This window comes from Squalius cephalus, assembly GCF_949319135.1.
Source record: "Squalius cephalus genome assembly, chromosome: 25".
Classification (NCBI taxonomy): domain Eukaryota; kingdom Metazoa; phylum Chordata; class Actinopteri; order Cypriniformes; family Leuciscidae; genus Squalius; species Squalius cephalus.
This window is the reverse complement of record NC_137146.1, coordinates 20,028,113-20,041,710: the sequence shown is the minus strand read 5'-3', so window position 1 is coordinate 20,041,710 and position 13,598 is coordinate 20,028,113. Positions and strand designations below refer to the sequence as shown.

At 37.1% G+C, this 13,598-nt stretch overlaps 1 protein-coding gene across 6 annotated transcripts in view; it reads right to left on the bottom strand.

Annotated features, from left to right (window-relative positions):
* The window catches only part of mppe1 (metallophosphoesterase 1), a 198,998-nt gene that overhangs the window by 137,685 nt on the left and 47,715 nt on the right, over positions 1-13,598 (bottom strand). For all 6 annotated transcript variants that reach the window (XR_013820224.1, XM_079863701.1, XM_079863700.1 and 3 more), the window contains exons 4-5: positions 10,716-10,796; positions 10,526-10,634 (exon numbers count right to left, since the gene is read on the bottom strand). Coding sequence is in view for 5 of the 6 variants with exons in the window: in XM_079863701.1 (XP_079719827.1) it covers positions 10,526-10,634; positions 10,716-10,796 (190 nt within the window). In the remaining variant the exon portion in view is untranslated. The remainder of the gene's footprint in view (positions 1-10,525; positions 10,635-10,715; positions 10,797-13,598) is intronic.

Here is a 13,598-nt window from a genome sequence, read left to right as displayed (position 1 = left end):
TCTTAGTGGTTTTGAAAATATTACTATAAATTACAGCAACACCACCCCCTTTGCGTTTCAGACGAGGCTCATGTTTATAAGAGTAAACTTGCGGGGTGGACTCATTTAAAGTAATGTAATCGTTTGGTTTTAGCCAGGTTTCTGTCAAACACAGCACATCTAGGTTATTATCTGAAATCATATCATTAACAATGAGTGCTTTTGAAGTAAGCGATCGAATATTCAGCAACCCAAGCTTTAGCACTTGCTCATCTTTATTATAGCTGTTTTTTATTTGTTGAACATCAATTAAATTTTTAACCTTAGATGGGTTTAAACGTTTTTTTGGATTTCCAAATTCGGGGAACAGACACAGTCTCTATATGATGATAGCTAGGTGAAAGAGGCTCTATGTGATGGGATTTATCTGACCTGGGTGACGCGAGGCCGCTAGCAGACGGTCGGTTTAGCCAGTTTAGGAGTGGAAGAGGATCCCAGCAACAACCTGTGCAGCTCTGGTGAATTCCATGCCCAGGAGGATTAAGGCAGTGCTAGATAACAATGGTGCTCACACAAAATATTGACACTTCGGACTAGTGGTCGGCCGATATATCGGCCGATATTTGCCATTTTAAAAATATCGGCATCGGCCAATAAGTTTTTCTGATTGGCTGATGTGTTGGAAGCAGGACTTTTATTTTGACGGGCAGCGCTGAGAACACCAGCGCTCACTCACTTTCACCGTCTTCATTAGTTTATGATCTCTGTCAGTCATTTCTAATACTTTGTTAGATAGAACTGGTAAACAAAGAAAGTAAATGGTATGCGAAAAAGTAAAGCGTTTGCTTTTATATTATTTGTAACAGAAACGGCAAACAATCAGGCTAAAATACTTTCTCATTTACCGTCAACATTCAGCAAATGCGCATCTACATAATTTAAACAAATCTCATAAAATATGCTGTGCTATATCCAGTTGCCCACTGTGTCATTCATATCGTTTTCACTGTATGCTGTATGTAATATTAGCATTACCTTGTCTTTATTTGAAAAGATATGATTACCAGTGCGCACGATTACCAGATTACTGAGTGCCCTGTAACAGTGTTTACTTCCTTTTTATTCACATATTCATATATTTTTAAACAATTACTTTATTTGTAAAAATAACACTGTAATAGGATTGCAGATTCAAGAAGTTGCCATCTAAAGTATAAGCATGTTTATTAGGGTTGTACTGATGAAACGATATCATCGTCCATCGTGATGGCTGATCGACATCACGATGGAGAGCCACCATCGTGATGCCACGCCCCCCACCCTGTCAGACCAGCCCAGTCTCACGGCAGTTCGTGAAAGGTCACGTAATTTAATCTATTGATTCGTGTACACCAGTGTTTGGGAACCTATGACTCGCAAGCCATACCTGGCTCTTTGGCAAAATTCATGTGGCTCGCAAGGTCTCTCACCCTTTACCAACAAACGATAAAAAAATTAAGACACATCAACAGAGATCGGCTCTCTGCAGAAAAAGCAGCCAATTACAATTCCCTTGTTGTACAGCCTATCGAAGTTAATGAAAAGTTTATGATAATAATAATATTCAAGTTGTACTGGCAAAAGTGCGTGTTCAGTGCTGTTCGCGAGTGTCACGAGTCACCACAGCAATCAACTAACCACTTACGGTTCTGTGGTAAGTTGTAACCTACAGCTCCTGCACTGGGATACAAGCAGCTGCAGCGAATTATCTGCAGCGGTGATGGCGTATTAATAAATTATTAATAAATGTGTCGTATTTTTGATAATCCGCGCAGATTTCAGTTGACGATTCTGTTTAAAGTTATTAATAACAAAACATGAATGAAAGAGAAAGAAAAGAGCAGGATGTGCTTTATTATGAAAAGAAATATTAAAAGCTCAATAAGTCGTGAAAGAGAACTGAATTATACTGACAGGATGCTGTGCGCGCGCTCCGAGCGCAACACGGACAAGCATAGTAGCCTTTGTCTGCTACGGCCAAATAAACACAGAAATATTTCAAAATGCCAAGTCGAGTGAGTATTCTCGGAAACACAATAGATGTAAGTACTATGTGCATTCTCTCTCTCTCTCTCTCTTTTCGTGATGGTCAACACGATTCCGTAGCATTTAGAAGTCCAAGTTTCATTTCTACAGTATTGTCCCTTGAGAAGATACGTACTCAAATGTTTGCTGCAATATGAGGGGTGTATTTTGTGAGATACTGTATATCTTACTATATTACTGGAATATATGTGATATATAAAAGTTAGAATAACCCTTAAAGCTGCCGTCGGCAACATTTTTTTGATCATATTCAGTGTAATCGACACTATAATCCGACAGAACAACATAAATAAGGTGGTTTTAGAAAAAAAAAAAAAAAACCCCGAGCTTCTAACTCCACCTGGAGCGTGTTATTTGTTTTGCAAAAATCCACCGCTCCTGCTTCATCAGGTCCAATCAGCGCAGGGGGGTGTGAGATCTGACTGTCAATCACAGGTCGTGCACACGCCACAGATCCTCTCTCCCTCGCGCAGACACGCACGTTACAATATCACATGCACACGCCTGAAGTTCGCCTGAAGATTGTACGAAGCGTGATGGCGGAGAGTAAATCTACTAACAAGCTTCCAATTCCTCGGTTATTGCTATCTATAGATAGATTAGCCAGGGCAGCCTACCTCCGAGTCCATGGTGTTGATTGATGCTGAAGAGACGCGCGCGTTCACAGAAAATCAGGTACACACGCACTGACGAACACGACCTCTATGGGAGGGTGCTCGTTGGTAGTGGGGGAGGGGCATGAGAGTTGTAAACATTCAAAATTTTGACTAAGTCGACCCAATCTGCCAGACTTGCCGACTGCAGCTTTAATGATCTATAAGCATTTCTCAGATTTCTTTGTAAAATAATTATATTAAACTAAATTGTTGTGAACCATTCTACTAGTTCACTCTACTAATTAACTGGTTCTATTTATCATTCAAACTGTTGAAAACTGATATTAAAGGATTTCTTAGTTCATAAGAATTATAGCCTTCAACTTTCAGTTGAAATTGAAAGTCAAGTCACGTCACATTTATTTATACCACTTTATTAGGGGTGTAACGAAACACCTGCGTGAAGTTGGCCCCCCACCCAACGCAAAACGTCGTCAAACTATGCTCAATCGTTTGTGCTCCGTTTGTGCTGGTTTGTGCTGTAAAATTTTTCGTTTGTGCTGTTTCGGTTTTTTAGATATTAAAAAAATATTTTTAGGTCATTCTGAGGTCACTCAGCCCCCCCACATGCTCCAAATTCACCCAAAATAGTCTCGTTCGTTTGTGCTTCGTTTGTGCTGGTTTGTGCCGGTGAAATTTTCGTTTGTGCTGCGTTGGGTTTTAAAATATCAGAAATTGAATTATTGACGATGACGTCACCAGCCCCCCCACATGCTCCAAATTCACCCAAAATAGTCTCGTTCGTTTGTGCTCCGTTTGTGCTGGTTTGTGCTGTAAAAAGTTTCGTTTGTGCTGCTCCGGTTTTTTAGATATTAAAATAATATTATGTGGTCATTCTGAGGTCACTCAGCCCCCCACATGCTCCAAATTCACCCAAAATAGTCTCGTTCGTTTGTGCTTCGTTTGTGCTGGTTTGTGCCGGTAAAATTTTCGTTTGTGCTGCGTTGGGTTTTAAAATATTATACATTCAATTATTGTTGATGACGTCACCAGCCCCCCCACATGCTTCAAATTTACCCAAACTATGATCAATCGTTTGTGCTTCGTTTGTGCTGGTTTGTGCTGTAAAAAGTTTCGTTTGTGCTGCTTTGGTTTTTTAGATATTAAAATTATATTTTTAGGTCATTCTGAGGTCACTCAGCCCCCCCACATGCTCCAAATTCACCCAAAATAGTCTCATTCGTTTGTGCTTCGTTTGTGCTGGTTTGTGCTGGTAAATTTTTCGTTTGTGCTGCGTTGGGTTTTAAAATATCAGAAATTGAATTATAGACGATGACGTCACCAGCCCCCCCACATGCTCCAAATTCACCCAAAATAGTCTCGTTCGTTTGTGCTTCGTTTGTGCTGGTTTGTGCCGGTACAATTTTCGTTTGTGCTGCATCGGCCTTTAAAATATTAGACACTGAATGAAAGCGAATTATAGACGGTGACTTCACCAGCCCCCCACCTGCTCCAAATTCACCCCAAACATGCTCAATGTGCTGCAAAACGTATATATATATATATATATATATATATATATATTATATATATAATTTTTTTTTTTTACAGTAGCTAGTTGAAGTAACAAGGTAAGACCGAAACGGATTAAATTAATCAAAAGTGAAAAATTTATCAAAAAATTTAATTTTCCACAAAAAATATTAAACATAAAAAAACACACAAATAAAACACGCAATATTTATTAAAATAATACAAAATACAATACAAAATAAGAGCCTTTCTTAACTGAGCAGTGAGCACCAATAATAATTGAGCACAAAATCAACATCTTATGATTTCTAAAGATGACTTTGAAAACTGGAGTAATGATGCAGAAAATTCAGCTTTGACATTACAGGAATAAATTACATTTGAATTATATTAAAACATTAAAATATTAATTATATGAAAATATCTATTTATAGGCTAATCATTTTTCACAATATCAGCAGCACTCCCAAACTGTAATACATTACAGATTACTTTATTACTTTTATTTAAAGGTAATTATTTACCTTACAATAAAGGCTGTCTCAGAATTGTAATGCATTAGCTACTCCAGTTACTTTCACCAAAATAACTACAGAAGTAGAACTTAACATTTCTAAAACGAAGGGCTGTAACAATATGCAATATGAAACCGAAATCCCGACGCTCCATCCACGAACCTGTGTTGCGGTGTGAGAAGGCAGCAGAATCGCGACACACCCCTTCCAACTCCAGAGTCCAGATCCAATGCTACTACATCTTCATATCACTATTATTTGAAGTTAACATTATAAAATACATAGACTTACACCACAAAAATAGTTGAGGATAAATTATTTAAAATTGGTCAATTCCAGCGTTATGGACGTGACATTTGCGCATAAATTATCAGAAAATGCACTTAAAACCAATATATTGAAACGTACTGTTATATATCCATATGCTTCTCCCTTAATAAAGGAGTCCAGACATTAGAAAAATATCAGTCTACTCATGCGTTTTATATTTATGAGGGAAATAGCATGTGCGTTACATTTTTTTTTTTGTAATTCTATGAATTACACTGCGCAAACCAAAAGTAATACTAGCCTACCTACCGGATGAAGAAGCGTTGTCTCTCCGCAGAATATAAATTATTCATTTTATTTAATTTTTCGTGTTTGCATTTATGAGGAAAAAACAATGTAACGGACGGAGAACTGCGTTACGGACTGACCGCTCTAAAAACGGCACTAAAAGACTGCTTTAAAACTTTCACAGAGACCTCAAACAGAAAGCACAAAGCCTTTCTTTAAGGTGAAATTCGTTTTGTATTAATTGTATCTTAATTTTAATCATTGTTTTATCTACCAAATGCCAGGATTTAATAGGCAAAATAAGAAGTAAATAGGCCTATATCAGACAATAGATAATCAGGACATAGAGGCGCCGGCGCCTAAGCTGCAGTTGGTCTCATAAATGAACCGAAACTCAGCGCCTAGGCCTACTTGCATCACAGACATGTCTAATTTTAAACAGAACAATTCAAAACGAAAGAAAACAGACTGCTCTCTGCGTATGTATGAAATGTGCATTTCTCTGTGGTGCGTTCACGAAGATGCAGGCTGGTTGAAGTCACCGTCATTTAATGGGCTGGTGAAGTCACCGTCTATAATTCGCTTTTCATTCAGTGTCTAATATTTTAAAGGCCGATGCAGCACAAACGAAAATTGTACCGGCACAAAACAGCACAAACGAAGCACAAACGAACGAGACTATTTTTGGTGAATTTGGAGCATGTGGGGGGGCTGGTGACGTCATCGTCTATAATTCAATTTCTGATATTTTAAAACCCAACGCAGCACAAACGAAAAATTTACCGGCACAAACCAGCACAAAGGAAGCACAAACGAATGAGACTATTTTGGGTGAATTTGGAGCATGTGGGGGGGCTGGTGACGTCATCGTCTATAATTCAATTTCTGATATTTTAAAACCCAACGCAGCACAAACGAAAATTTTACCGGCACAAACCAGCACAAACGAAGCACAAACGAATGAGACTATTTCGGGTGAATTTGGAGCATGTGGGGGGGCTGAGTGACCTCAGAATGACCTAAAAATATAATTTTAATATCTAAAAAACCGAAGCAGCACAAACGAAACTTTTTACAGCACAAACCAGCACAAACGAAGCACAAACGATTGAGCATAGTTTGGGTGAATTTGAAGCATGTGGGGGGGCTGGTGATGTCATCAACAATAATTGAATGTATAATATTTTAAAACCCAACGCAGCACAAACAAAAATTTTACCGGCACAAACCAGCACAAACGAAGCACAAACGAACGAGACTATTTTGGGTGAATTTGGAGCATGTGGGGGGCTGAGTGACCTCATAATGACCACATAATATTATTTTAATATCTAAAAAACCGGAGCAGCACAAACGAAACTTTTTACAGCACAAACCAGCACAAACGGAGCACAAACGAACGAGACTATTTTGGGTGAATTTAGAGCATGTGGGGGGGGGGGGGGGGGGGGGGGGTGGTGACGTCATCGTCTATAATTCAATTTCTGATATTTTAAAACCCAACGCAGCACAAACGAAAATTTCACCGGCACAAACCAGCACAAACGAAGCACAAACGAACGAGACTATTTTGGGTGAATTTGGAGCATGTGGGGGGGCTGAGTGACCTCAGAATGACCTAAAAATATTTTTTTAATATCTAAAAAACCGGAGCAGCACAAACGAAAATTTTTACAGCACAAACCAGCACAAACGAAGCACAAACGATTGAGCATAGTTTGACGACGTTTTGCGTTGGGTGGGGGGCCAACTTCACGCAGGTTAACGAAACACATATTCGTACTGAACCTTTCGGTACGAGGCTTTCAGTTTTTAGGTTTAATTTTTAGGTTTTCATAAACCCCCTGCAGTTCCATTACAAGCCCCTCAAGTAGGCCTTTCACGATTATGAAATTTGGCTGACGATTTATTGTCTAAAAACTTATTGAGGTTATGCTGATTAATTGCCAGTTTTAGGGCTTTGGCGATTAATTGTTTGTTTTAGGGCTTTGACGATTATGCCGATTAATTGTCTGTTTTAGGGCTTTGTCATACATTTTTTTGTGTGCTTCATTCATTAAATAATTGTGATGAATTTAATCCTTTGAAAGTTATCATTTTTAGTGTAAGATTACAGTTTACACCTTTAAATATTAAATAAATGTATTCAATAGCTATGACATTTTTTTTATTAAACTTAGTGAGTGTATAAATCAGCAGCAAAAAGTAATTTTTGAAAAAATCTGCACAGTAATTTTATAAAATCTAAACATGTTAATAAAAACAAATTACTATTAGTACTCTTATAAAATTCATTCAGGTATTCATACATTTAACAATTTTATATTTATATATGAATGTAAAAAATTCAGAAGTGTATGTATTTATATACACTACACACAAATAATATACAATTAAATTATGCTTATTTTAAATGTATTGTGGGGCAACAAGATATGATAGATATGACAAAAAAATATCGGCTTTTAATAATCTTTCAGTGTGCAAAACCTTGATAATATGAAACGCTTCAAAACAGAGTGGCACAAAGCTTGTATGCGCATCGCGGGTGCAGAATGATGAGCTTAAAGCAACATGGAGTCACAGTGTGCAGTGCTGCACAAGTGCGCATTTAAAAGGTCAAGCCACAAGGCGAAGAAATGTTGAGCGCACAAATCCTAGTGTATATCTGTCCAACAGTTTATTGATCATTTGTTTCTTCACAGTTTTAAATTCCAGTTATTGTGTGTTTGATGCCAATTCATAGTCCTTGTGATGTGTGTGATCTAACTGGCACACGGTAGCGAGTCATTTAAAAATAGCAATAAACTCCAGCAAAATAAAGTCATTTTATGCAAATCCACAGCCCTTTATCTACAAATCAAGCATTATAATGTGAATATATCATATTGGAGAAAGTTTTACCGTGCATCCTGCCATAACCGGACGAGGCATGCGCTGTTTGAATACTGAATGGAGACTTTAACTTTAATTTTAATTTAATGATGTAAATAGACTTCTGTCCCTCACATTAAAGGGGGGGTGAAATGCTCATTTTCACTCAATCTCCTGTTAATCTTGAGTACCTATAGAGTAGTATTGCATCCTTCATATCTCCAAAACGTCTTTAGTTTTATTATATTTAGAGGTGAAAGATTGGCTGTACCGAGTCTTTCCGGAAAAAAACGAGCGGCTGGGGGCGGGCAGTGTGGGCGGTGTGCTATAGCTGTGCTAACTGATCTAACAACAACACAGAGAGACATTTGAAGTAGTTTACTCACCGTGACTGCTCGATCCTTAAGCATTAGACGATCTGCAAATAAGTCGATCTGGGCTTTGTTTATAAAACAATCATCGTCGAAATGCAGGGAACAAAGAGTCGTGCACAACCTCCGTTGATGCTTCGAAAAAACAAACTCCATCCACTATTCCCTTAACGCTGGGTTCTTTGGGAATCTGTGCAGGGTTGTCTTGCCCTGCCAACCAAAAACCCACTTATTTGGTGACATTGACTTCCCTAAAAGCCGAGCATAGCGCTTTGAGGTAACGTACTGCTTTCGCTCTCTTCTCTCTCTGGTCTGCGAGTGCGCGCGCGGCCGCGGAGAAGTGCCCTTAGGACTAGGGTTGCAAAGGGGCGGAAAATTTCCGGTAAATTTCCGGAAAGTTTCCGGTAAATTTCCATGGGAAGTTAAGCTGGGGAATTTTGGAAATATTCATTACCAGGGCAACCGCTTGCGCATCCACTCTGAAAGTAACTGAACACATAAGAGATGGATAGATACATTATTTAAGGTTATTTCTATTCGTTAGAATATTGATATATGAACTTGTTGTCAAGTAAGCCCCGTTGCGAGCATGTGCCCTCTCTAAACTTTCAGTGTGCTGCACTGCTGTAGTTGACTTCTGCAGTGTGCACCTTCCCCCCCGAAAATATCACGTTAATTTTGAAAACGTAATTCCTTTTGTGGATCCTCTTAGTCTTTCTTCATGTTTCTTTGACAAATATCAGTGTCTCAGTATCGCGCACGTGAGTTACTTATTTACATGTCGCGGTATACACGGAATAAAACAATCTGTTACGGTTGACATTTTCTTCTGTGGTAACGATATATACCGTCATACCGCCCAGCCCTACTTATGTGGTAAATAAAGTTATGCTAGCTTATTTAGCATCTAACTTATCAGCTTGCTATCTACTAGATGAATACATTTGTATGTGATATTTGCAATTTAAATATTTAATAAAAATATTTCCCCATAATATCATCAAAACTTACTTCACTTTGTTTAGTCCACAGGCTCAAATGTGTGCCTTCAATAGTCTTGTGCTTTGGGCTTCTGTACATGTGATGGAGGCGTGCACAGTGCCAGTAGGGGTGTGGTCTCAATAGCCATGCAGTAAGCAGAGTGCTATGTGCATGTGATTGAGGAATGGCATGGATATTCAAGTGTATTTGAATGGCATCTTTTTGTTTTAGTCAAGATTATGCTAAAATATACTTTCCTCAACTATATTTAAGTTCCCTATGAAGAGCCAACCCTCAACTTTGAAAATTCCCAGTTTATTCCCGTTTATTCCCATAAATTCCTGTTAATTCCCTTAAATTCCCATTAATTCCCATGGAAAGTTTCCATCTTTGAAAATTCCCAGAATTTTGCAACCCTACTTAGGACCCATATAAGGAAATTCCGCTCTATCTTACGTAAGACAGAGCCATACTCGAAAAAAACTTTCCGAAACTTGTGACAAACCGGAAGGAGTATTTTTGGAACAAAAATACTCCTTCAAACGTACAACTTAACTTTTGAAACTTTGTCCATGTTTAGCATGGGAATCCAACTCTTTAACAGTGTAAAAAACTCAGTATGCATGAAACAGCAATTCACCCCCCCTTTAAGCTATGGAATGGCTTCAGATGACTTTGAATTTATTGCTGGAAAATATATTGTCTATTTCTTTTGGTCCATGACTCCCCCTTGTGCCGTAGGCCTATAAAAGAGTGCAATAATCACGGTTGCCTGAAACAATCGCGGTTAGATCAAATAATCAAAATAAAAGCTATTCAATTATCACGACAGGCCTACCCCCAAGGGCTTTGCAACCCCCTGGGTTTAAAACAAACAATACCAGTCGTGTTAAGTGTGCATCCTAGAAAAGAAATGTAACCAATCACAGAATGCAGCATTAGCATCAAAAAGAAAACAGCTGGTTATAGTGAGGAATAGAAATTCAATAATTACAGTTACTGATGAAACCATTATATCTAGAATCTTTATTACCTGAAAAGAGCAGTTAAGAGCATGTGAGAGTTTGTATAACTCCTCCTCTACACGTTGGCAGATGGGGCAGTGATCACCATGTAGTGCAACACTATTCACCAGCAAGAAACTGTGAAAATAAACAAGTAATACAGAGACAAACTATTATAAATCTTGGTGGAGGAATTGATGGAAATGCTTAGAAACTTACTTGACTCCTCTAATGGTGAGGATCCTTGCTGATGTCATGTTAAATACTTGCTCAAACCGCTCCAACTTCTGCTTAGTCATTCTGCCAAAGTAAGAGAAAGACAATAATGGAACCACACCTTAGTCAAATCGGGCACCTGTACACACACCTTCTGAAAATGGCTTGAATATAAAATGACCTTCTACGTAGGGCTGGGTATCGATTCAGATGTTACAATTCGATTCGATTTCGATTCGCAAGCTCTCAAATCGATTCGATTTCGATTCTCGATTCAATTTTCGATTTAGATTCTCGATTCGATTTTTCGATTTCGATTCCGAATTAGATTTCGATTCGACTCAATGAATATTTAATACAAATCCTATATTTATTAAAAAAAGAAAATAAAAGAAAAGTGAACATAAGTTTTCAAGTGTTTAATTAATAAAAAGAAATTAAGAGCCACAAACCTGTATATTAAACTCTTTTTATTTTAGGTACACTTGGGTACATTAAAACAGAACCCAACTCTATATTTCAAATGCATACAATGAATAGACAGGATTTAGATGCAAGATGAAAAATTGATGCTGAAAATTGGACAAGTCAGAACAGTCGCATGTCTTGATCAAACAGGTTAATAATCCTCACATAAACCCATATAAAAACATTGCATATAATTTTTATCTGTGCCCTTCCTGTCTAACAGCTAGGCCATATACATAAATTGAATAAAGTTATCAAACAGTCTGTGCTGCATTAATTATAAATTATATATAGACTAATCAAAGTTAAAAAAAGTTCTTTAGTCAAGAGCAGTGAGTGTTTTTCTCTGTTCCCTTTGTTATTTGATTAACTTTAACGACAGAGATAATTAGTGGCTACTGTGTACTGTCCCTTTAAGACCAGCCGCTGTTGACAGAGACGCGGATCTCACACGCGCCTCATTCTCTCACGAGTCATAACTCTTCACGTTCATCATAAGACTGCTCTTATGTTATGAAAATACTCAACAAAAAGACATTTTGGCATTATTGTGTGTTTTATTGTTCATTCAAGCGCGGAAGATAACTCTATTCTGGGCTGTCTTGTGCGCACGCACGATATCATCGCAAGTTTGTCTGTGTCACAGTCAGGACATTCACAGGCAGCGAGATCTTGTCTTGTCGCATATGAATGGTTTAAAAGCATTTGCATGAATAAGAGCGGGATCATGTAACACTAGCCAAAGGATGACAAAAAAATAACAGATGCTGCATTGCATTAAAAGCCCAAATTTGTTTATTTCATACAAAATCGCAGCATTTTGCGTCATATAGCCTAATTGCGTATAGGCTTGACATCGCGATTGCGATATGATTAAACGTGCAGCACTAATTGAGGTTATTTTATGATTTAGATAAAACTAAAATAAAATCTCACAGCATTAGCTATAAAATTGAGTTTGCAAGCCTATATGAACAGTGGAGGAAAACGAATTATTGGGTAATAGATAAATAAAGATGGAAAAAAATCGATTCTTGGCGTTTGAGAATCGATTTTCAATCGACCACATTTTTATTTATTTATTTATTTATTTATTTTTATTTATTTATTTTTTCAAGCATACAGTGAAAAAGTGTACAGTATGTACAACATAAAAACAATAATTGAAAAAACACTGATGATCCAACAAATAAAATTCACCGCTGCTTGAAAAGGAGTGGGCTGAAGTTTAACACTTGTTAATTCCCACCCCTCTTTCAAACTCTTAATACATTAGTTTTTTTTTTTTTTTTTACAAAACACAAACACATAAATCTTCATACATTTATACAATATGTTAGCAACAGACATTCTGGCTTAACCAACTCATTTTCCTTCATTTTTATAACGTTCAAAAATAATTTCTTTAAATCTTTTCCTGAATTGTTTTATATTTGGACATTTCTTAAGCTTCTCATTTAAGTTATTCCACAGTTTCACCCCTTGTATGGAAACACAAAAACTTTTCTTCCTACTGTGTACCATTGGTAATATGAAATTTAGTTTTCCTCTCAACACATACCCTCCTTCTCTCCAAGTAAATAACTTTTGTACATTTTGAGGTAAATCATTACACTTTGCCCTATATAGAATTTGCACAGTCTGTAAATCCACCAAATCTTTAAATTTTAGTAATTTGGACTCCATAAAAAATATATTAGTATGTTCCCTATAACCCGCCCCATGAATGATCCTTAAAGCTCTCTTCTGTAAAATGACAAGTGGCTGAACTGTTGTTGTATAATTGTTTCCCCACATTTCCACACAATAAGTAAAGTATGGCAAAACTAATGAACAATAAAGCATACGTAAAGACTTCTGATTTAAAACTGGTCTTGCTCTGCCAATTATTGCTATACTCCTTGAAACCTTACTCCTAACATAACTAATGTGTGGTTTCCAGTTCGCTTTATTGTCAATGATAACATATAACATAGATTCATTTTAAAAAACGATTAATCGAAAAATCGATTTTTTTGCCCAGCCCTAGTTCTACGTCCTGTCAGTCTTTTTTTTTTTTATCAACACTGTCTTTTTTTATTTTAGAAACATTAACAATAAAACAGGAAAAAATTAAAGAGGAAAACAACAACAACAAAAACTACAACAAAACAACAACAATTATACTATACATATGTCAAAACAATTGTACATTAATATCATGACGTGGTGCATGCTAAGCCAGGTTACACAGAAAATAAACAATTTTATTCAGCTTCTATCAAAAATCATATAAAGGTATTCCACAAGTTTTCCAAAGTTTCAGGTTTTCCCTTAACAATATATGAGATAAATGAGAGCTTTCTGAGTTTTTCCAAAGACATCTGACAATGAAGTTTTGCTTATAATGAACAGAATATCAACATTTTCTTACCAGAG